This window comes from Vanellus vanellus (genome assembly GCF_965231255.1).
Source record: "Vanellus vanellus genome assembly, chromosome: 20".
Taxonomy (NCBI): Eukaryota; Metazoa; Chordata; class Aves; order Charadriiformes; family Charadriidae; genus Vanellus; species Vanellus vanellus.
Window position 1 is genome coordinate 8,723,814 of NC_138925.1, and position 22,727 is coordinate 8,746,540.

At 40.9% G+C, this 22,727-nt stretch overlaps 1 protein-coding gene across 1 annotated transcript in view; it reads right to left on the reverse strand.

Annotated features, from left to right (window-relative positions):
* The window catches only part of MMEL1 (membrane metalloendopeptidase like 1), a gene marked incomplete at both ends in the record, with an annotated part of 26,619 nt that extends 4,154 nt beyond the window's left edge, over nt 1–22,465 (reverse strand). The window contains 19 exons of the mRNA XM_082493469.1: nt 85–218; nt 1,264–1,383; nt 3,467–3,525; nt 4,017–4,120; nt 4,392–4,475; nt 5,094–5,192; nt 5,477–5,605; nt 5,843–5,936; nt 6,434–6,570; nt 6,833–6,922; nt 7,530–7,664; nt 9,913–9,978; nt 10,673–10,791; nt 11,385–11,480; nt 11,969–12,049; nt 12,489–12,650; nt 13,518–13,577; nt 22,115–22,278; nt 22,416–22,465. Of these exons, the coding sequence (XP_082349595.1) occupies nt 85–218; nt 1,264–1,383; nt 3,467–3,525; nt 4,017–4,120; nt 4,392–4,475; nt 5,094–5,192; nt 5,477–5,605; nt 5,843–5,936; nt 6,434–6,570; nt 6,833–6,922; nt 7,530–7,664; nt 9,913–9,978; nt 10,673–10,791; nt 11,385–11,480; nt 11,969–12,049; nt 12,489–12,650; nt 13,518–13,577; nt 22,115–22,278; nt 22,416–22,465 (1,983 nt within the window). The remainder of the gene's footprint in view (nt 1–84; nt 219–1,263; nt 1,384–3,466; nt 3,526–4,016; nt 4,121–4,391; nt 4,476–5,093; nt 5,193–5,476; nt 5,606–5,842; nt 5,937–6,433; nt 6,571–6,832; nt 6,923–7,529; nt 7,665–9,912; nt 9,979–10,672; nt 10,792–11,384; nt 11,481–11,968; nt 12,050–12,488; nt 12,651–13,517; nt 13,578–22,114; nt 22,279–22,415) is intronic.
* Nucleotides 22,466–22,727: the final 262 nt, after the last annotated feature.

The following is a 22,727-nucleotide window of genomic DNA, read 5'->3' on the forward strand; positions in this document are numbered from 1 at the left end:
TATTGTCTGTAGAGATTCTCCATTTACATTTGTTATTTTTCTGTATTAAAAACCAGCAGTGTGCAAATGGTGGGTTTTACTTACATTTTGCCCTCCAGCGAGCTCCCACGTGTAGTTCCCATACTGATAAACCATGCAACGAGACTGCTCCTTGAAATGCATAGCTGAGAAATTGCTCCACCAGTCAAACATATTTCCATCTTTATCAAAATTCCTACCTGTATGAAAATGCAAGAAAAAAAGGAAAGCTTTGAGTGCATGCTTCCCATGCAGTACCCGTTTCATTTTAACATCAACACTACACTTCCTCCTCTCTTTCCTCCTTTGATTTAGATGGTCTGTGCTTCAGAGTTTTATCAGAAATGGTTTTGGCACAGGTGATTCTGCTTTGGCACAAGGGAACGGACAATTGCGGTCTTTCATCTCTGGTCTCTATTATCCCGTGATCCCTGTTCGGTCAGCAGCCCCGACTCCAGTTACAGCGCTAAGGCCTCGTTTTATTTCAAATTGGATTATGCAGACGTGGTGTAACAAAACTTGCCACCTCTTTTGAGGTGTTTAAGGGGCTCATTCTGTGTGTCCACGTGACAGAACTGAGGTTCATAGAGAATTAATTACTTTGCCACAGCAGGAGAAAGCTGGAATTGCAGTTCTGTGTTCTCAGCTCTCTAGAGCACGCTTTTTATTCGCTATAGATCTGGATTGCTGAGGATATATAGTGTGCCTATGTGTAAACTGCACAAGCTTATTATCATAAAAAAACACATTGAAGAAAACTCACGTATAAGAAATTACTGGCTTATGGTATCAGAAGTGAGCTTTTGCCGAAAACTATTTTACGTAGCATTCTAGAAAGATAATAAAAGTCAATTTATTTCAAACTTTCATGTTGAAAAAAAGAGTCTCCTGTGATTTCAAGACACTGCTGACAGCTTCTCTATCCCAAGAATGTAGTTCACAGATTTCACTTTACTTTAGGAGCCAGGGTATCTGCCTGGTGATGCTGTAAAAGTAACAGCTTTTCCTGAGAATTGTCATTGACAATTTATTTTTAACACCTGCTTACTTCTTGTGTGACCTGTTTAGTTCATGAAACATTCACTGCAAAACGTTCAACAGACCATTAATTGTGCGCTCCCAGAGGGGGACGTAGCGGATACGGGATTGTGTGTGCACGGATACTTCAGTCACAGCGGTGTGCAACTTTCTTACAGTGCAATGAATGCAACTGGAAGAGTAATATTTTCTCCGTTATCTTCTCACCATTGTCATCAAACCCATGAGTAATTTCATGCCCAATAACCATCCCGATCCCTCCAAAGTTCAGGGCTTGTGGCTGGTGTTTGCTGAAGAAGGGGGGCTGCAGGATCCCAGCAGGAAAAACTGCAAAGAGGGGAAGAGAGAGGGAGATACTGTAAGGTAGCGTTGGTTTTGCATACTTTGCAGACAGATTGTTTGCTTTGTTTAAGGCTCATGAAGGAACGTAAAATATAAAATGATTAGAAACAACATCATGCCTCCTCATGTGAAATTGTTTCTGTCTTGATAAATGGAAAGTGACAAGTTAATAAAGGTTTAATTTAGCACATCTGCAACTACAGTATCTTCTCGTTTGAGAACTAAGCATCATTTACATTTCAACTTCAGCCTAATTTGGTCTGTAGTGTGCGCTGCAGTAAGTCAAGAACAAAATGTTTAGTAGCTGTCTTTTGGAGATAGGTACAGTTTGTGTTTTAGAGCCATTTTATAGGGGAATTAATGGATGTTTTATTGCTTTATTTTTGTTAAAGGTTGGAAATCGTGCCGATTACCAACAATGCTGGTATGTAACACTTGCACAGCAGTAATTCCTACAGACCACCAAGTGCACTGGGATGCCAGTCCGGGCAGGGGACAGGCAGTAGGAGGTCTGTCCCTCTTCAGTTTACTGGAACAGCGCTATGTGGAATCCATGGGGTTTCGTCTTCATCCCATGTACATAAGATGAAAAGCATATATGCTTCTAGAGGAATTAAGATTTCATGCAATTCATTCTAATGTCTCACTTTCTAAGCGAGATACTGAAATTATATAGCAAATATTTCATTTAGAGACAAAACCCTTTTTGACTACTTAGGTTTTATCCATACAATTTTGGGGAGAAATATGTAAGACAGACTGCAGTAAGACAGAAGGAAGAAACACAAAGTACTGTGGAAAATCACTTTCCTCAAACTAGAGACAGGAAGAAACAGGATTTAACTGACAGCCACGCTGTTGTGGGTAGCTGTGCCTGGGTTTATGGCTCGCATTATTCATCTTCAAGTTACTTAAACCAGTTACTTCCATATTACTTATACAGACAAAGTTGTAGAGGCAGCGATCTTTTGGAAGACCTGAGTTCCTGGCTGGAAAGCTGGCTCACAGCTGACTACAATCAGCACAAAACACTGGGGATAAATAGGGAGCCTGAGCTGGGAGCTGCTGTGCAGGAGGTGGCTGAAGGAGTCCCCTGCTATGGCTGGAGGATTTAGCACAGCTTCTATTGTACATACAATATAAAGGTGAGTGACAGCGATGCAAACGGAATGCGGCTCTTTCTGATAAGGTTAGAGGGCTAAATTATGAGCGCTTTGGATGTTTTTGCATTTAGCAATTATCTAAATTTTCCTCTTGTGAGGGTTGGTTGGCTTGTTTGCTGTTTCTGGCCTTTGCCCTGTGGGCAGCGTACAGCTGCTGTGTGGTCTAAATAAGGCATGGTTTTTTCCTCTTATGGTATTTGGCAGTACTTGGATAGTCAATCTTCTTGGCAGGCTGGGAATTTTAATAAGGACTATTTAGTGAAAATGACTTGGTTCCTCTCCTGTTTGGGGTGCTCAGAATTCAGCAAAGGCTCTGCAGTATCTGCAGGCTTAACCTGAACTTCTGCCCACCTGCACCAGCTCAGAGCTCTGGGAGCACAGGGAGCCAGACAGGTTCACTGTCTTAAGTTCTCTGCAAAGAACAAGAAAGGTCAGCCCAGAAACTGCAAAAACTCATGGATCTGACACTCAGTAAGAAGCAGCAGGTTTCTTTGGTCTGGTATCCCCCTTAGCAAAGCAATTTCAATACCATCTGTACAGGCAGCAAACTGGAGAGCTGCTTGTGTGTTTATCAGGAATGTGGAAACAGGAGTACAAACAGCCCAGAGCACACTGTGAGCATTCTCTGCTCTCTGAAGCTGGCACTCATAGAGCAGCAGTTACTGTCTCGGGCTTTCAAACATAAGGCTCTTCCAATTACAGTATGTAAACTGTGCCCGCCACAGGCGGGGAAGTTAAATATCCATCAACAAAGCGACTACTTGAAAAGAACAGCCCATCTACCTTGCCCAGAATTTCCATCAGGGTACTGGCGGGTTTGCCTCTGGATAGCAGGCTTGCACTCTTGTGGTGCAAAAAGTGATTAATTGGTTCCATGCAGCTGTTTAAAATTGTTGTAAACCTACCTATCTGGTTCCGATTGGGGGAATAGAATGCATTGACCACTGCAGCTCCAATTATCCATCTAAAAATAAATGGTGCACACAAAGTTAGTCATGATTTATAGTTTTTTAGACATTATTTTTATTGTATTATTCTTTTTTTAAAAAAATGCAGGCTGCATATAAGGAAGGGACTGAGGTAGGGAAGAAGGGTGTCATTGAACACAGATTATTTTAAGCTTTTTTTCCTCCTGAATATAAATTTTCAGAAGTTCCATGATATTGTTTCTCTCATCTCCTCTTTGCTGAGTTGTCAGAAAGACCTGTCACTGCTTTTGTGGTAAGTAGCTTCAATGTAGTATCTGAATATGAAGCAGCTTGATGAAGGATTAGAGAGATTCCAAGAGAACTGGATGAATTCCTACCGCAAGAGGCAATGAACTACTTGTTTCATTCCAGGAAATATAAGATCTCAGATGTATGCATTCTCTGCTATCCACAGCATATGACATAAGACAATAACCATTATTTCAGAATTTAGATTGGGTCTGTAGTATGCAGTCTGGAAACTTACATATCTTGGTCAACTCTCTCTCGAAGTTTTTTCAAGCTCTTTTGGGCTCCAGCTCTCAGGTTTTCCAGAATGTTTTCAAAGTAATTGTTTTCACTGAAGTTTAACTAAAGAAACAGACATTCAAGTATATTACTAAGCTGTGTAGAAAGAGGAATTCCTTATACCACTGAATGTATCTTCAAAAAAAATTGTTTTGATTGCAAGGTATCACTTAATAGTAGCTCTCTGCGTGCATTTATTTATTAAAATGTTCAAAATAATCAACTTTGTATGCTGTTGAGCCACTTGGAAATGACAGTTTCACAGGTATAAGTATTCCAAGTGGTGAGAAAATAAGTGTAGGCTTTTATATTGCGCTATGCACTACATACTTACATTGGCATATTCCTGATCTAGTTTTTCATTCTGATCTTCCAAAATATAATCCGGATAGCCAATTTGTTCTTTAATTGCCATTGCCTAGAAGAAAAGAGTTTAATGGTTCATCTTAATTGTGGGGTGTTTTTAAGTTTCAATACATATAATCATTCAAATTATTGCTATTGTCCCCCTGTTTGTGAGAAACTGGACGCAAATATTTAAAGATCTAGTGAAACTTTTCTATTTTTACGGAATGTGCAGTCGTCCTCCCTCCTGGTGTCCAGTCACTATGGTAGACTTGCAGACCCCACAGCACCATCCGACAGGGATTGGCTTTAACCCTCATTTAGTGACCACCCCCCCCCCCTTTTTTTTTTTTTCTTCCTTGCTATTGGAACAGTACTGATGGTCAATGAAAAGTCTGAAAAGTCTTCTTTGGGGTTTGCATTGTATTCAGTTATCATTCTAGTCAATGCGTTTGGTGCCATCTTATCTCATTTACAACATGGTTCACGAGACTCATTAAAGGAAAAAATTTATGTGAGCTAACAAAGATTAAAAAGAAAAGGACAATGTAACAGGATAATGGATAACAGGGTGGTGAACATCAAATCTCTTTTTCCTCTCATTTGTAGAGGAACTGGGAATGGTGACGCTACAGAACTCCAAAGATTTCATATTCAGGGTGGAATACTGAAATTCCTTGTTTTCTCTGACCTTCTCACGAGCTTTCTCTTTAGATGCCTCATCCATCCACTGTAACTCATCTAAAGTCTCGATGAACACTTCACGAATCTTATCTATTAAATCTCGGACCTAAAAGAGAGGCAGGAAGAAACTAATCATTTACATGCTGATTTTTCCCAGGCACAGCTAAGCAGCAGTGAAAAGCTTCTTACTGAAAGATGATGTCCCCAGATTCTACGCTCTAAAACATGGTACTTGGCATTTAAAAGAGCACCACAAATAAGTTCTTATGCCTTCTGACTCTTGTCTGTTAAAGATATCAACCAGCCAAAACAGGTTGGGAGATCAGATAGAGGTGGATGGGCACTGTAGACACTGTGGATGTACAATAGTATGAAGGGTAAACTACATACCATCCTCTTGCTCTCACCAGCAAATGTCTCCCTGACATACATCGCTCCCACTGCATTCTCCATGTTGTTGTTGACATAACTCACACACTCCCTCCAGCGGGCTTCTTCCAGCGTTGTTCCATAAAGTGCCTGAAACACAAACCACCACAGGATTAATTCTGCCTACGCATCTCTTTTCTAAATCATTGCCTAAAGGGGAGGTTAACCTAAGACAAAGGGTTCCATTGTTGTGACTGCTGTTCGTAGGTTTGTTTGGGGATAACATGACATAATAATGTCATTGTATTGAGAAGGACTTGATCTGGTGACTGCAGGACTCTTTTCCAGTACTATGCTCTAAGGTCTCTTTAGGAAGAGAGGAAATACCTTCCTGTAGCTGGCCCGAGCATCCTTGAAACGCCGGCTCAAGCTGCTGACTCGATCAATTACCAATCGCCAAATGAGGTAGTTCTGGATGGTGCTGCGTGAGAAAGCAAAGCTGAGTTTAATCCCCTGTAAAAAGCAACACTCGTGCAGGCAGTCAGAGGGGGATCTTAATTTTGAATGTAGATCAGAAAGCAAATGATTGCTGCCAGTCATCAGTTTCACAGCATCTGCAGGTGACTGTTCCTATTTAACAGGCTGGCTAACTGTAGAGGCATCTGGACTGGGGACTATACTATAGCGTCTGTTCAGGGATTAACTTCTTTTATTTTTGTCCCTTCTAGAGTGTAACAAGAGTTAAGCCTGTGACTTTTTTTTTTTTTCTTCTCATTTAACCTTTTCTAAGCATGTGAGCAGGTGAGACACCTAGTACCACAGTACTCTGGGACCTTAGAAGACATTAGCCATACTTTACAGTGAAGCAGTGTCACTTTTCTTGGAGAAGCTCCAGCAGAACTACCAAGCAGGCCCAATAATTTACATTTCCACAATACTTCTGTGACTTTTGTCTTGGATATTCTCCAGTTTCTTTACCTTGCTGAGTACTTTGAGATAATTGCTTTCAGTTCTTGCAGATAGGGCATGCCATATACAACAACTTCTTCTTCTGGGTCAACCTGAACACTTACTGAAGACATGACACCTTGGATGAAGAAGGTCCAGTTAAATTCCTAGGCAGACAGAAAGACATATACCAATGCCATGTGTTTAAGTGCCTTAGTAACTGTCTGGATTTCCTACAGTCTGTGGGACTGAACGTAGTTGTAGTGGTGTTCAGTAGAAAAATGCTTTTTAAGAGACTCTGAAGACAAGATTAAGAATGGGAATAATTTTATACCTCTCTGTTGCATCACTGAAACTCGCAGAGCCATTTCCAATTGGCATGGTAATAAAAGGAGGCTGAAAGTATTGGACTGCTCATTAAACACTTACATTCAATGCAAACTTTTCCTGTAGCTCTTTTAAGGTCATCTTGTTGTACAGCAAGGTTACATCATGCCTTTCTTCTGCTGGGGTAGTTGCCTGAAGACATTCACAAGGTTATTACTAGAATCAACTGACTAAGTGTCAATGGCTGAAATTGCAAGCATGGATGTGCACATATATGCACTCAAATAATATGCGAATAAAACAGTTAATTTTGAAAAATAAAGCTCATTTGATGGTGTCCAGTGCTGCCTTTTAAATGTCAGTACAGGAACTTGCCCTCCCCCCCTTTCCCCCTTCAATAATGTTTCAGTAATATGTTGAGCTAAGCCGTTCCCTCTATCCTCTTTAGAATGGAAGACTGAGCTCTTAGAAGTCTACAGCACCCTAAAAATCTCTAAGGATGCAGAGAAGCTAGCCCTGGTGTTACCATAGTGTACATTTAGCAGAAGATAGATTATCCTGCTTTAGGAGACTTCCAAAAATAAATATGGCTAGGACTAGCGTAGGCACACTATCAGCGTGTACAGTAGGCATAATTATACACATGGATTTCTGGCTCTGATTTCTGGGCTGCTCGTGGTTTAACGAGTCGTATTCCCCTTGGCCATGAGTTTTCTGCTATGTTGAAAACTGCTACACAAAAGAGCTCTCCCCTTGTCCGCCCCCAACATCCTGAGCAATTCTTGATTTCTGTACTCACATTTGCAATCTCTGTTTCGAGCTCCATAACCTTTGCCATTTCTTCTTGGACGAACGCATCATCTTTAGACATATTCTTGTCTTCCCGGATCATTTTGGCAATGGTGATCATGAACTGCAGGTAAGCTTCTCTCACCTGCACGCAAGAAACAGAACATGCACGTAGCACTGTGAAGAAAAGGTTTGCTGTCTATTGCTTCTCATTTGGCAAACTGTTCTTTTGGTTATTTTAGCTTTAAAGTATGTTGTGAAAAAGTTTGGCCCAGGGGGTCACAGCTTCTGGCCTTGGCTCCAACGCAACCCTCCCCACTCCATTTGTCTCACTTTTTTTTCTACTCTAATAGACAGTGCTGCAATTCCTGGGACCTCAGTTCATCCTGGCGTACCTCACACTGCAGTTGCCACTCTCAAAATACCAAGTCAAAGCAACACTTTCTGCTTCCCTGTGCAATCCAACTCTCTGATGTTCTGGGTTAGAATTACTGCTTGAGCAAAGAGAAAGCACTGTGTTTTTAGTTGATCCCTACTAGCTAAAATACCAGGATAAACACGGAGGGTTTAAGTTCTCTGAAAGTAATACCATAAATCTTCTAAACTCTGTTCTTACTGTCTGAAAGAAAAGCTCTGTCTCGATGGTTCCCGGTGATACCTTCGCTTTATTTCTAATAGGAGGGTACGGCTGTGATTTATGCCTCAGAATGGACCTTGGAAAGATATTTGGCTGCTGAGGGAGTACTGATCTCTGATACAGGAAAGCTTAATACTACCTATTCTTCTTGCATACTTTTGTTCCTCCCTAGACCTTGGAAACCAGATAAATACAGTGACTGTTGTGAAATTGAGTCTGGGCACTTACATGATGATGATTTGTGTTTTTAGGCTGAATGTTGAGGCCTTAATCAGGCCAGACTCCCACAGGCCTCAGTAGGAGTTTTGCCAAAAGATGCTGGACTAAGCACAGGGGGAGTTTGGGTCATCAGAGTTTGGTTCATTGTCTGTGGGAAGTGAGCTGTTAAATAGCAAATAAAAAGGGGTTGTGTCTCCTCCTTATTCATTAAGATTAAAAACACAGGCTTAGCGCTGCTTCTTTATAGCTTCAAATTAAAACTGTATTAAGCAGTACTGCTTTTCTTTTGCTAATTCAGGATCATCTATGTACTGTACCTGATTTTCTACCTCCTACAAGTCAATCAAAGTCTGACTTTCATGCAACAATGCATAAATACCCCTCTTTTCTACTGTGTGACACTTGCAGAATGGAATCCTAGTTCCTGCAGCTATCTGCAGTTCCCAACACAGCTGTGTGGAGATTGCTTTGTATCGTGAGACAGAGCTATAAACTGCCAATTTCTGTTAAGGTGTCCAGAAGGTGTGGAAACAATCTCGTAAAAACTTGACAGGACTATATTATGCATGAGAATACAGTTGAACACAACAAAGTAAAAAGAAAACTGGTCTCACTGATGTTTTCATCTGCCTTTACAACCAGTAGACAAAAGAGTCTAAAATGTTGATTGTTGTCTCTCTGTATTCCCTTCCATTCGTGTTAGGAAAATTAGTTTGATGTTAGGCTGCAAGTCCTCTTTGTTAGTACGACATAATTGAGGAAAGTAAAATGTAGTGAAGCAATATTTTCGTCTTGGAAAATTACCTGGCTATGTTTGCAATGGCTTTCTATGTATTTACAGAAACCCTCACATTTTTGCTCTGAGCATTGGCAGAGAAAAGCAGATAGAAAATAATCTCTCTCATGTAACTTTGGGGAAAGGGGGGAGTAAGTGGCAGCAGATTCTTACTAGCTGAGTATCTTATTAGCTGAGTATCTGTTCCATTAATACAGCTTTTGCTGCTCCATGTAAAACACTCTTTTATTTTTTAACTTTTTTCCCCTGAATGAACACATGAAAAATTCTGAATATTTTGGGGTCCAACAAAGCATTTTGGGGTATTGTATGTTCAAATATGATCCAGTATGATAATTCTTCTCCCATATCTATAATTAATCTTTCCAGTACCTTGTAAAATGGTAGCCAGAACCAGTGGCTTAGAAGATAGAAACAAATCCAAGATAAATTTACATTTTCAGTGCAGGTTAGTCTTCACAATCAGATGCTGTTTTAAGCTATAAAACATGTAATTTCATTTTCCCACAACCTTCTCATCTTTATGAATTGGCCAGTTCTGAGGAAGCTTGACAGTTGTTCAGTCCTTTTGTAGACTTTACAAAATTCTGGCATAATTATGAAAAGATGTAGCAATGAATGTCACAGTCTAATTCTGATTGTTACATAAGATGAAAATTCATATATCTGAGTTTTCCAAGACACGGGGATAAAAAAGTTGTTTTAGTAGCACATAGTAAATAAATTACTAGTAATACCTACTCTTTGATAGTTGCCCCCGTTAAAGTAGTAATCCCTGGATGGCATTCCTAAACTTGGCTGGTCAATCTGAAGGAAATAACACACATTTCTTTAGTTAGTGATGAACAGGACCTGATGTTATCCAAAGATATCCTTGAAAGGCAACACAAAATGCTGCATGTGCCTTCCTTTCAGTGTTGGAATGGCAATAGTGCACTCTTACCAAAATATCAAAGAACTTGAGCTTTCTAGGAACTGGGGTGAGACGGAAGGCACAACGTTTGTCTCTGGATTTCCAGATAAGGACAGGATGGATACTCAGCGTGGGTTATTAAGCAAAATCTTTCAGTAACCTTTGAGATCTAAGAATAAACTTAAGCAACTTAGAAAACAGGTTGCTTGACTTGAGGGCTTGTGTTCATGCATAAGCGTATGTGAACTAACTCTGAAATATTATTTACATGTTTTAAAAACATGGTCTCCTATATATTAAGCCTCACCATTGTTTTGCAAGTCACAAGAATTTACATCCCTTACATGCTGTAAAATGGCAAAGATCCATTGATTTTTATTTCTTTAACTGAAACAAATTATGCTATCATAAAATGTCTCCGAATATGACTTTGAGACAGATCTGCCACTTGGGGTATGGAACTGTTGCACAGGTTTTGCCTGTACTGTGCATACCCACTGACTTACGGAAAGCTAATATGTATGCAGCGTAAATAACTATCCATTATGATTGTGGCAAATAAATAATTCCCCACAATCTTTTTCTTACATAAATGATGTGTCTGCTGGAATCTCGGTCATCATTCCACACAAACATGTCAATGAGGACACGTTTGTTAAATCTGGAGTTCATTATGGAGAGTTTTTCTTCCATGCTCCAATTTGGCTCTGGGAGATAAAAGGGAAAACACACATTATTTATCAATATGTATCAGGACTGATTAAGTGGTATAGTTTGTAAGCTTATTGCTGAAATTGTTTAGAACCAGACTGGACATGATATGACAATATTTGCACAGGAAATGCCTATAGTGGCTAGAAATGGCTAGACTGTTCTTCGTGTCCTTACCTGTCTCAGTGATAGAAAGTAATCAGTAGATGATTTATACACGTATACATGCAATTGCCTATACATAGTATAAATCACCATGACCTTGCCTAGCTAGGCAGTTATGCTCCAAACCATAATTAATATGCAACCATTAGAACACAGCTATACTGGTTGCGTTGCTTCGTTTTCGTTATTCACGTTGCTCCTTTAGGTTTCCAAACTGTCTTAAGAAGTACACTGTTCATGAATGAGATCTTATAGTTGATACTATCTTATTTAATACAGATCACTGCATGCTAAATATGTATGATGCCCGACTTTTGTTTATGAAGAAAAAGTTAAAACAGAGGATCTAATACAATGACAGTCGTCTCTTCAGTGCAGTAAATTCTGACTTGACACTACTGAACTCTTTCAGGCACAGCATTACCTTTAGTCTCATTCCAGTCTGCAGAAGCCACTGGCCAATCTCCAACCATCGTTAAGGCTTCTAGCAGAGGCAATGAATCTCGTTGCTCTATAAGACCTGAGAGAGGAAAAAACAAATGCTATATTGTTTTCATAAAAAACAAATGAAGAAACACAGGTAATGGGCCGAACAGTTTAAATCTGAAACTGAATTTGTCATAGCAGAAAATAAGAGATACCAAGAAATCACTTGTCTCCTACATTAGTCTTCAGAAAAGTAAAGAACATACTTCTGTTTACGCCAGTCCTGATTTTGACTGAATGGGTTTGGAAAGGATGAAATGAGACATGTTTTTGCATGCAGAAGGGAAGGCTTTGCATTGATACCAGAGGTAGGTAACCAACATCCATCCCTTCTGCGCCCTTGAATGTGTATCTTAAGCCTTAAAGATGTACCAAGTCACCTTCCCCCATCTGAAGATTAGCTTTCCAGGCAAGGCCATGCAGATTAGATAGATATTGATTGGACTTTTGCTTAAAAGTACATTGGTACTTTTGTACATTTGGTATTGAACAAGAGAATCAATGGGCTAAGAAGAGACTCACTCTCATTCATACATGACTTGTAAAGTATTTTAGCTTTCCGAAATGCTTCTCTGTCCCCTTGATCTGAAGTCTCCAGCACACCTGGGGAAGAAACCATGGCAGTGAGATTTTTGCCCTGGAGAGCTTTGATCTTCTCATAGAAATCATTGAGAATTCAGGGCTATGATAAATACTTCTTACTGTAGGCTTCAATTACTGTGAAACTAGAGTGCTCTTTAAAGGAGCTATTAATGGCAAAAGCGTCAGGAAGAAGGACATACACACAGCTTGTCCCGCTCCTTTTGAAGTTAGTACCAAATCACCTATGCCTCATTTTTAGTGGGAACAGGATGTTCCCACAAAATGGATGTAGTAAGAGATGTAGAGATTAAAGGACTAGAGAAAAATAATCACAATCAACACTTCTCTGGAAGTTTATTTCTCTGTGCAGTAAATAACATCTGAAACTAAACACTAGTGCATAAAACTAGTGAAACTAAAAACTAGTGCATAACCAAGGATAGAATAGCTGCATTCTTACCTTTTAGGATGATCTCCAGCTCGTCTCTCAGGATGTCAAAAATGCTGTATCTGGAGCTAGTTTCTGGGATAACATGCCGGTTCAGCCAGCCCCCACAGGCATACTGGTAGAAATCCTTGCAAGGGTCAGCTGTTGGGTCCATATTCTGAATTATTCTGGCAGCTAGGTATCAAAATCGGAGAGTTGAATTCCACAGACTGCCCCGTAATCTCTGGGACTACCAAAGACTGTCAAGAAGCTGCTTGGCAAGAAGGCATCTTGCTTATGCTGCTTATACTGGATAACACTCATTCTCATATATTATGACTCAAAGGATCCTATTTTATGCTTAAAAATGCAAGGAAGCATCCGACAGCAGACACTTGTGCTGCAATTGTACTGCTTTCCAGTGGAAGCCTCCGAACGGCAGAATAATTCTCCCACAGCACAGTGCCTTGCAGGCACCAGCACGCTGCCCGGCACTCCGCCTGGTGCCCCAGTTTAGGCTACAGACTCGGTGGCTCCAGGGGGCGATGGGGAACACCTGTGCTGGGGTCTTATCTCTCTCAATTGCACATGATGGAGGTGTACAAGAAGATGCTAAAAATAAGGTGAATAGCCCCATGCGTAGAACACATTCTGCTTGAGAGAATTGGGCCTAAGGGGAATCTTATACTTATGATATAGACTGCATTGGTCAATCCGCTTCCTCGTGGCTCAGGCCAGAGCCAGAGAACTGTTGACCACACTGGCAATTTTCCAGTACTAATTCCTTATGAATGATACCCCTGGTGACAAAGAAAGTATACAATGGAGAAGTAAGAATAGGGGTGTGTTTTGCTCAGTGTTTACACACAGAACAGTATTTGAGGAGAGCTGTACTTATTGCCTTTGACAGTAATAGCAATGTGTATCTAGCCCAAGGGGAAACTTCATTCCTTTCCAACTTTTCAGACTTAAAGCCTGAACTATTGTTTATTCAGGTTTGGTAGAACTAACAACATGGAAAACATCACCTCTGCAATAATCCTTCATAGTGACAATCCTTACCTGCTGTAACACATCCAGGTGTGGTACATATGTTGCCTGAATTGGTGCCGTAGTGAGTGCCTGCAGGGAGAGGAATAAGAAAGCAGAAAGAATTAGTTGTTTTCGAAGAAATTGTTACCAATGTCACTTGCCAGCAGCCCAGCCTCAGTGACAGCTCTGTTTAGTTTTGGAGCAAGCCAGTGAATAGTGGTGCCAGTAAAAGATATCAAATGACAACTGTGAAGAAATCTCTTATCTGCAGATTTATGGGGAAAATTTATTGGAAGAGTCTTGACAGTGAGTTTTAACTTTTCTAGAAAGAGAATAAGATCTCTTTTTTTTTTTTTTTAACCCACTAACTGCCTCCACAGTCTTTCTGACACATACTGAAAGTATGAGATCCCTTTCTAGACAATGCTTTGAGCATCTGAGCTCTTTCATGATCTTCAAAGTCACTGTCACTGAAAGGTTTAAAGGGGGGCAAAAAGCCCATTGCTGGATTACTGCTTTCACACTGTTTTGAGTCACAAAGATCAAATTCAGGAAGAGAAATTACTTTTCCTTCTGTAAGTGTGTGTGTGTTTAGGGGAGGAGTTGGTAACAGAGCTGTGTTTGTTCAAAATTTCAGATATGCCTTCTAAGGTTACTCCTTGCTGTTTGGCAGAGCAGTCACTACCTAATCGGTAATGTTTAGGGCTGATGCAATAGCGTATAAGGAAGGAGACTGGACCTACGCTCAATCTGTGTTCTGCCTTTGAGATGAGCCTGGAAAAGTCCACTGAAGTCATTATCAGTCATCTCAATGTGTCTCAGTACTCCAAGTAACAGATCATAGAATGGTTTAGGTTGGAAAGGACCTTGAAGATCGAGTTCCAACCCCCCTGCCATAGGCAGGGACACCTCCCACCAGCCCAGGTTGCCCAAGGCCATGTCCAGCCTGGCCTTGAACACCTCCAGGGATGGGGCCTCAACAGCCTCTCTGGGCAACCTGTGCCAGTGCCTCACCGCCCTCACAGGGAAAAACTTCTTCCTAACGTTCAATCTGAACCTGCCCTCTTCCAGTTTAAAGCCATTCCCCCTCGTCCTATTCCTACATGCCCCAGTAAAAAGTCCTTCCCCAGCTCTCCTGTAGGCCCCCGTTAGGGACTGGAAGGCTGCAATAAGGTCTCCCCAGAGCCTTCTCTTCTCCAGGCTGAACAGCCCCAACTCTTTCAGCCTCTCTTCATAGAAGAGGTGCTCCAACCCTCAGATCATCCTCGTGGCTCTCCTCTGGACATGCTCCAGCAGGTCCATGTCCTTCTTATGTTGGGGACTCCAGAGCTGAATGCAGTGCTCCAGGTGGGGTAAAATCTGAGTAAGTGTAGCACAAACTGCTAAGAGCTAATGGGCGCACTAGTATAAGTGATGATATAAGGACACCTCTCCAGTAAAATATTAATTAAGTTCCATTAAGACCTTGGCTCAGTCCTGGTGGTCACTTTCCTCAGTAGTCTGAAAGCAACCAAACATAGGAATGCTGGGGACCTTCATTACTTGCTGGTTTCAGCCCACAGAGGAGGAGTGATGAGTGATGCGACAAGGAATTTGAGAGGGAGCACAGGCAATGAAACCTTAGCAGAAGCATTTTGCTGTGATTTCTAAAATAGAAGCATATGATGTGTGCCTCTACATGGGGAAATGGCTCTGTATGCTCGTTCCAGCAGAAGCTGGAAAGTGTTACTCTTGGCTATTAATTTTCTGGTTTGGACCACTTAGTCTTGGTTTGCAAAATTCTTCCAGTGCAGAAGAGCCACAAAAAGCCTATGCACTTCTAATGCATCGGGGGTGAGCAGAAGCTGAACTGGGAACAGTCCTTAGCTCATATTGCTTGGTGGAACTCTGCTGGGAGTTTGAGGGCAGTGACTACAGAGGGCCTTGATATGAATTCACAGCCATAAGTTGTGCTGCAGACTTCCACTGAAGCCTTTGTACAGGAACACCTAATTTATTTTTTTTTTTTACGCTGAGTACTAATGTGAATGTGTTTGTGATGCTGGTTATGTCACTCTCTTGTGTGCTGTGCACTACAGAACTGGGATGGGAGATATCTAACGACGCAGCCCCATGAGTGGCCTTGACCCTGGGTACAAGAAAATTAATTTTGCTGTTTTAATTTCCTATTAGTGAAACTGGACTAGCTTAGTGTCTGCTTATGTTAAATATGTGACTACTTGGTTCCACACTAGAAAACAAAAACCTGATGCCCTTGCTTTCCAATAGGATTAGCCATGTTTTTAAACATTTTTTTTTTTTGGTCCTTGCACCAAGATGATTGCAGAAAAGAGTTACTAAAAAAATTCCTTCCACTGAAAACAAGTGTTTTACATGAGAGCAAACAAGATTACAGTAATTCAGATAGAAATAAAACAGTAGGGAAGAAAAGAAGGCTTTGAAGTTCATCAGTGGAAGCAACATAAAAAGCCCCCACTGTGATTGGGAACGTAACATTCAGGGTTCAGCTGAGTGCTGTCGTGCTGTGTGGGAGTAGATCTGCATTAGAATAACTGCATGCTTTATTATAGTTTAGCGTCTAGCAATCTGAACATGGGATGAGCAAAATACATGTAACAATGGGAAGCTTCACATAGAGGAGTTTAGCTTTTTTTTTTCTACGAAGCTAAGCCCAATTCTGGCGGTCTCCTAAACTTTAATAATTAAAAATCTGCCCCCTCAAAAAAAAAAAAAAAAAAAAAAAAAAAAAAACCAAAAACCCAGCCCAAACCAAAAATTAAAAAAAAAAAAAAAAAAAACTAAAAGCCCAGGCTATTTCCAAGGAAAAAAAAAAATCCTTTTGGGGAAAAAAAATAGTAGTTCAAAGGCACGGAAATTTTCCATAAAGGAGAAATAGCAATGGGCAAGGTGAGAAAGAGATAAGTACTATAAGTATGATATAAGGTAAGAGATAAGTATTATAAGTATGCTGGTTTTTTTCATCGTTTCTCAGGGACAAGGCACGACTCAAATGAAGACACCCCCCCCCCTTTTTTTTTTTTTTTTTTTTTTTTGTTTTTAAATCAAAGCTGCTCTCTCTAATATAACCTGACAATGTCTAACTTCAGTTTCCGGAACCCAACTGCTTTCAACAAGATTCTAACTCCGCACATTCAAAAAGCCCTTGTGATTGTGAAAATGTAATTGAGCTGTATAAGCAGGGAAGCCAAATCTGTTTTGAAACTTCGGTTGCACACTCAGGGCTCTGAAACTCTGCCGCAAAACCAGATAATTAGAAATGGCTGGTGAGGGGCTCTCAGTTTACTTCTAAAAGTGGCTCCTTTGTGTTTCTATCAATTATCTCTTTTATGCCTCGGTACCATTCCTGACAAAGAACCAAGCCAACCTGACTCTGTATGAGATATGACCAACACTGCCCTGTTTTACTTCACAATATATTTGTTGGGTCTTTGCTCGCTTGACTGAGGCTCTGACTACTGCACCTCTTGAACTTCAAATAACTAGAAACAAATGTAAAATGCACCTTCTAAAGTCTCAGCTAGACAATTCTGTGCACTTCATGTTCTCAAACTACCTTGCTAAAGGTGACTGCCCAAGTATTTGTCTCTGTATTTATTTTTTCTTCCTGGTTAAATATTGCTGACAGGTTGAGCTATAATGACGCAGACCCATGCTTTGATGTCCATGGACAGACTGCTGCAAGTACAGATGTGGGAGGCACAACTCGGGTTAATATTCTACAAAGCCTAAAAGTTGAAACAAACCAAATTTCTAGCAGGGTTTAGATGGATGTGATGGGAAGTTTCTGAACATAAAATCATATGTGGGAAAGTAAATGCATCAGTGGAAGTGTCTGTGGGGAATCAATACTTGTCTCTCTTCCTATCAACCCTTACTTCCCACTTGTTTTCTCCCACAGCCAAGTTCATCTAGAATCTACCTTCTTACAATGTTTTTGGCTTGTTTTTTTTCCCCGCTTATAAAATCAATCACTCTGCTTTCCCACCTCCTTCTTCTGAGATAACCTTCCTGGGGTATACCTTTTAAAACTATCAAAGAGGGATGTCAAAAGAGCAGAAATGGGCCAGAAAGATTTCATCACTGGAACTACTTTGTGCAGTACTAAGTTCCTTCATGACTCTCAATTCGGGACCTCTGCAGTATTACCTTTGCATTTACTTCATTAAGAAAGTTAAGTGCTCTGTTGATAGTCTTGTAAGTCAAACAATGAACCCTCTGCAGACTAAAGGCTTGTCTCACTTTCAGTCTGATAGAGCACGATCAGAGAATTGGTAAGGGAAGGTAAGCTTTAACAGAGCTAAATAAAATTCCCTTAGCTGTGGGACTACTGCACATGGAAGAAAATGAGGGAAAATAAGTAATCGGGATACTATTTCAGAGGTCAATGGCTCACACGAAAAATGGCAGAGCTGGGCCATGCTTCAGACCAAACTGGATTCATTGTAAAGAATTCTATTGTCTTAATTTGACTTTACAAGAAGTCACTGAACAGTACTGCATTTCCTGGTCAGCAGCAGGATATAAGCATAACTTCTGCGAGCTGTACAGTACGGTAGTCCTCTTCAGCAGGTCATCTTTTGAATAGCAATTTTTTTTTTTTTTTTTTTAAAGACAAGCTGCTTTTCACAGCCTTACTGAAGTTCCTTTTTAGGCAACAAAAGTGAAGCAAATCATTCTGTAGTCTCTGAAGCACACAGTTTGTGTTTAGTGTTTTCCCACTGTGTGTTTTGAGGACCACAGATGGCCGGGGATGGCACACATGGAAACAATTAGAGCCACAGTTGTCATCAGGCAGCCAAGTGTGAGCTTCACCTTTCAGCACCTTATCTATTTCTCACACGGATCTCGTCTGCAGAAGTGCTGTCAGCACTGCAGACTGCCTTTGTTGCTATTATAACAGGGAATTGTTTGCAACAAGTAATGTAATTGCCAAATTTAGCTTTTCTTCCTCTGAGAGGGCTGTCTATACCAGATGTCAGTGTCTCCAAATGGACTCCGTAACACAAGTGTTTGGTTTTTATTCCACCTTTCTTATGATTTCTTACCTATAGTCTATCTATAAGCGTGGCTGAGACAGAATTTCATGTGAGAATCAGTAAACTGAGTATCTGCCTACTTCCGCAGCCCCGCACGGCCTGTCACTCCACATTCATGCTTTACATTTGTGTAGCTCTGTCCGAGTAGAATTGAGAAGAGCTTTGCCACCCAAATGTCATGTCGTCATGACTTTTGTGTTACCACCACTTACTTAAATTCTCCATCTCCTTTGAATAGATGCCTCACTAATGAACACTCACAAAGTCAAAGACTGAGCAGGCATCAGTCTAGGAGACAAGCCAGACCCTCAGCCACAACCTCTTCTCGGTGTGCCAGGGACCAGTTTAGATACTGCCCCTAGTCGGCAGGTTCTCGCGAATCTAGGATTCAAGTGCACATTAATTGCGTTCACAGCACAGGAAATGCGGGAGCATAACATTGCTCTTTGAAATCCGTTCCCAGAACAAGGTGCTTCTTGGTCCAAGTGTTGTATTTCTCTTCGTTTCTGTGCCTGTAGCCTGCCTAGCAGGACAGCGCGTAGGTGCGTAAGCCTGCCCTCTAGCTTTATAACACTGTATAATAGATGTGAATAGTGACTACCTGTGGGGATGCGGGCGCACACACACAAATATATCTGCGAATCTTACTTGTGAGAAACCCGACAAACTTGGAAGCCAGAAAGTAAATAAAATATCAATTAAACTAATAACATGACTTTTGAGTAGTCAGGACCGGCAGTTAGGTGAGAATGTAAGTTGTTTGTAACTCCGAGTTGTCTGGAGAAGTCACTGACTGTGACTTGACGTGTCAGCTACAATAAGTGTTGAAATGTTCTTCAGACTGTAACCTTTCCAACGAGTGATGAGATTTGGAGTTTAGTAAATATTTGTAGAACATGGCTGAGAGAGAGAGAGCTGTGAAAAGGCTGCAAAGATGTATGTGTGGGTGTGATGGAAAGATTGAGAGCACGGTGTATTCAGATTCAAAACCGAATGATTTCAGTTCTGTCTGCCTCCCTTTCTGTCATCACCCAAATACTACTCTGCTATTCTTACTATGTTTTCCTTTAGGTTACTTAGACAAGGTTTTATGGGTATGAAAACTTCTTTGGATGTCAAAAATCACCGAACTGCTTCTAGAACTATATAACTGCATTGCTGAAAGCTGCAGTGTTTTTGTTGTCTGGCAATATAGATAAAAATCAGTCACTATTAACACATATTACATGCATTATTGCTATAACCAGAGGCCTGTTTCACGTACCACAATGCTCTTCTGCAAGCTAGATACAAGCAGAACAAAAATATACTCCGTGAACCACAAAGTCTATATATACCTTCACATGTAAAGAGAGAATGTAAGGCAGGACAGGTAATCCTTTAAATTTTCCATTAGCTGAACAGAATTATTTTTCAGAATAGTAGTCATTCTGTTGACTGCTAGTGTCATTCTGATAAAGGATGCACAAAGATGAAGTGGTGAATCGCAATCTGCTCTTAGTAAACAATCCAGCATCCCATACACACTTCAAAAGGAACATTTGAGTGAAATTAAAGGATCCCAAGGATAACACTCTTGGTTCTATCACGAGAATTCTGCTCAGCTGCATTTTCTTCCTGTTGCTGTGTAGGACTTATGTTACACAGCTTTGAGCAATACGCGTTCTCTACTTGGAAAGTCTAAGAGAGATTTCAGTCTTTTGCCTGGGGCTGGGCCTAGCCGTAACATCAAACCAGAACCAAGTGGAGTATTTGGACAAAATTTTCAAGCCAGAAAATGTTCCCTTTCTGCAAGAACGCTGAGTGGTTGCACTGAAGAGCTCTTGCTTTCTCAGTGTTAGACCCCAATAGTGCATATAGGCACTCATCTAAAAGATGGGGTAGACTAAAGCTCCCGCTGATGGATTCCTCCCTGTGAATCCCCTGAAGGCTGTGGCTGCTCTAGGGTATGACTACATGGTGGTGTCTCCCACTGCGGCAGTTCAACTAGGTATGCCGAAATGTAAACTGAGGGAGGGAGAAGCTGACTCCAGGTCAGTGCTGAAACCCCCCCTGGGGCATGAGCCAGCAGCCGGGAGGAGCTGCGCGCTGTACAGGACCGGCAGCTTATCAGCTCTGCAATCGCTTTGCACTCGCATTTTGCTCAGGAATGTCTGAATCCAGGAAATATCGCCAGTGAAAGTTTAATTGCTGATATGAGTCGGCAAAATATTTAGATTTTGGAACCGCTTTCTCACAGATAAGCCTTTCATCAAAAAAAAGAAGTAATAGCACTTGCTTTACATGCACACTCTTCCCATGGATTTGGATGAGAGAGCAACATTTGGGCAAATATTATTAATACCTGAATTCTTATGTGCCCGAACCCAAGAAGCAAGATGTAGAGCTGACTTCTCAAATCCTGTATGCATGCAAGCAACAAAATTCTGCATAGCTCAATATTTTGATATAGAAACTCCTACTTTAGGACCAAGCTCTGGGGAAATGTTTTCCTCCTGTCTCCTGAGCTAATAGAATAAATATAAGCCACTTGCTGATGAGTATTATGAATACCAAAGACTCGGAGATTTCATCACACTGGAACAAAAGCTAGTAACTTTCAATTGCTGGTAGTGAAAGGAGTGAAGAATACAAAGGCCTTTCTTGTGAATTTTTACTCAGAATTGTGCAGTGTTGCACTTGCAAGTGCTGAAGAAAGCAGTTCACTGCAGGCAGGGGATGCAGAGACAATGCAAGGAGAAAACAATGCCTTCAGTTCTGCTATTCATACTTCTTAGGTTTATTCCCTAGTGTTTTAACCAAGCTCTGAGTCCGAGAGGCATTCATGGAAATGACAAACATGAGGCAGGTGCTGCTACCAATCCTGTTGATTGCTTCCCAGGATTTTTAAATAGGACTTTGCATTTGGTGTGCTAGTGGACAAACTTAGTTTTGAGAGTAAGCAGGCTCTGCCGTTAACGTTTCAGCAAAGCCCCTCAAAGTAATATGCCTTGTTGTCAGCTTCCTGACATGACATTTGCATGAAAGTCACTGAACCAAATTTCACCTGGAAATCTAATATTAGAAAAAAAAAAAGTCTCCCTTTCCTCAGCAGCACACTGGTGGTTTGTTTTTCTTTTTTTTTTTTTTTTTTTTTTTTTAAAAAAAAAAAAAAGCTTTCACATTGTAATAAGCAATCTCCCCTTTAGACCTGCTAAGCAGCTGTTGCTTCATAACTCCTGGCAATAATGAATTTTCACTCAGGCTTCTATAAAACAAGGAAACGCTAGGCACACGCTTTCCCCTCTAAAATAGTGCAACATTTTTTTTACGTTTTTCAAAACAATGCTGAAGTCATTAAAATGCATAGAATTAATTAAAAACATAGAATCTTACATTACATAATTTAAAAATTAAATAAAATCCAACATAATCCTTTCTGTGCATGAGCTTGGAGCAAGGCAGAGATAGCCAAGTCCCTCACAGAGGTGATCTCACCATTTCCCTGTATTTTTGTTTTCATTTAGCTCTGCAAAAAGATTTGTATGTTGTTTGCAGAGGGAAGAGAAGAATTATTCACAGGTTCCTTACCTCTGCTGCTGGCATACAGGATCACCAGGGCGACCACTGCACAAGTCATGAGGAGCAGCAAGACAGCCAGACCGATTGCCACAAAGCTCCAGGATTTCTTCCCAGATTTTGTTGATTTTTCCACAATATCCATTTGACTTTCTGATTTCCCCATTATTGTAACTCTAAATTGAGGAGGGGAGGGTAAGAAAGAATTAACAGCACAGCTAAATCAATATAGGGATAAATGCATGACAAATCAGGGAGGAAAAGGAAGGAGAATAAAAGCAAAGACAGATAAAGAAAACTTCCAAATTATTACATGTATTTGTCCATTTGATTGTCCACAGATTTCCCAACCTCATTCTCCATCTCCTGCGCCCACCAGATTGTCTGTGCTCAGGGTGTGCTGCAGGGGGGCTGTTCTGGACCACACTACCCTAGGCTCCCGGCAGTGCTGTGCCGTAACTTCAGGAGCCTGCTTTGGGAAGTATGGAAAAGTCTCATGACCAGGTTGGGCAACTCCTTTCTCCCAAACAGGGAAGGAGGGGAAAAAACTGCCTCCTTCCACTCCCTGCTTCAAAAGTGGCTTGCTGTTTCGAAGAATTTTCCTCTGTGGATGTAAGTAGGTCTG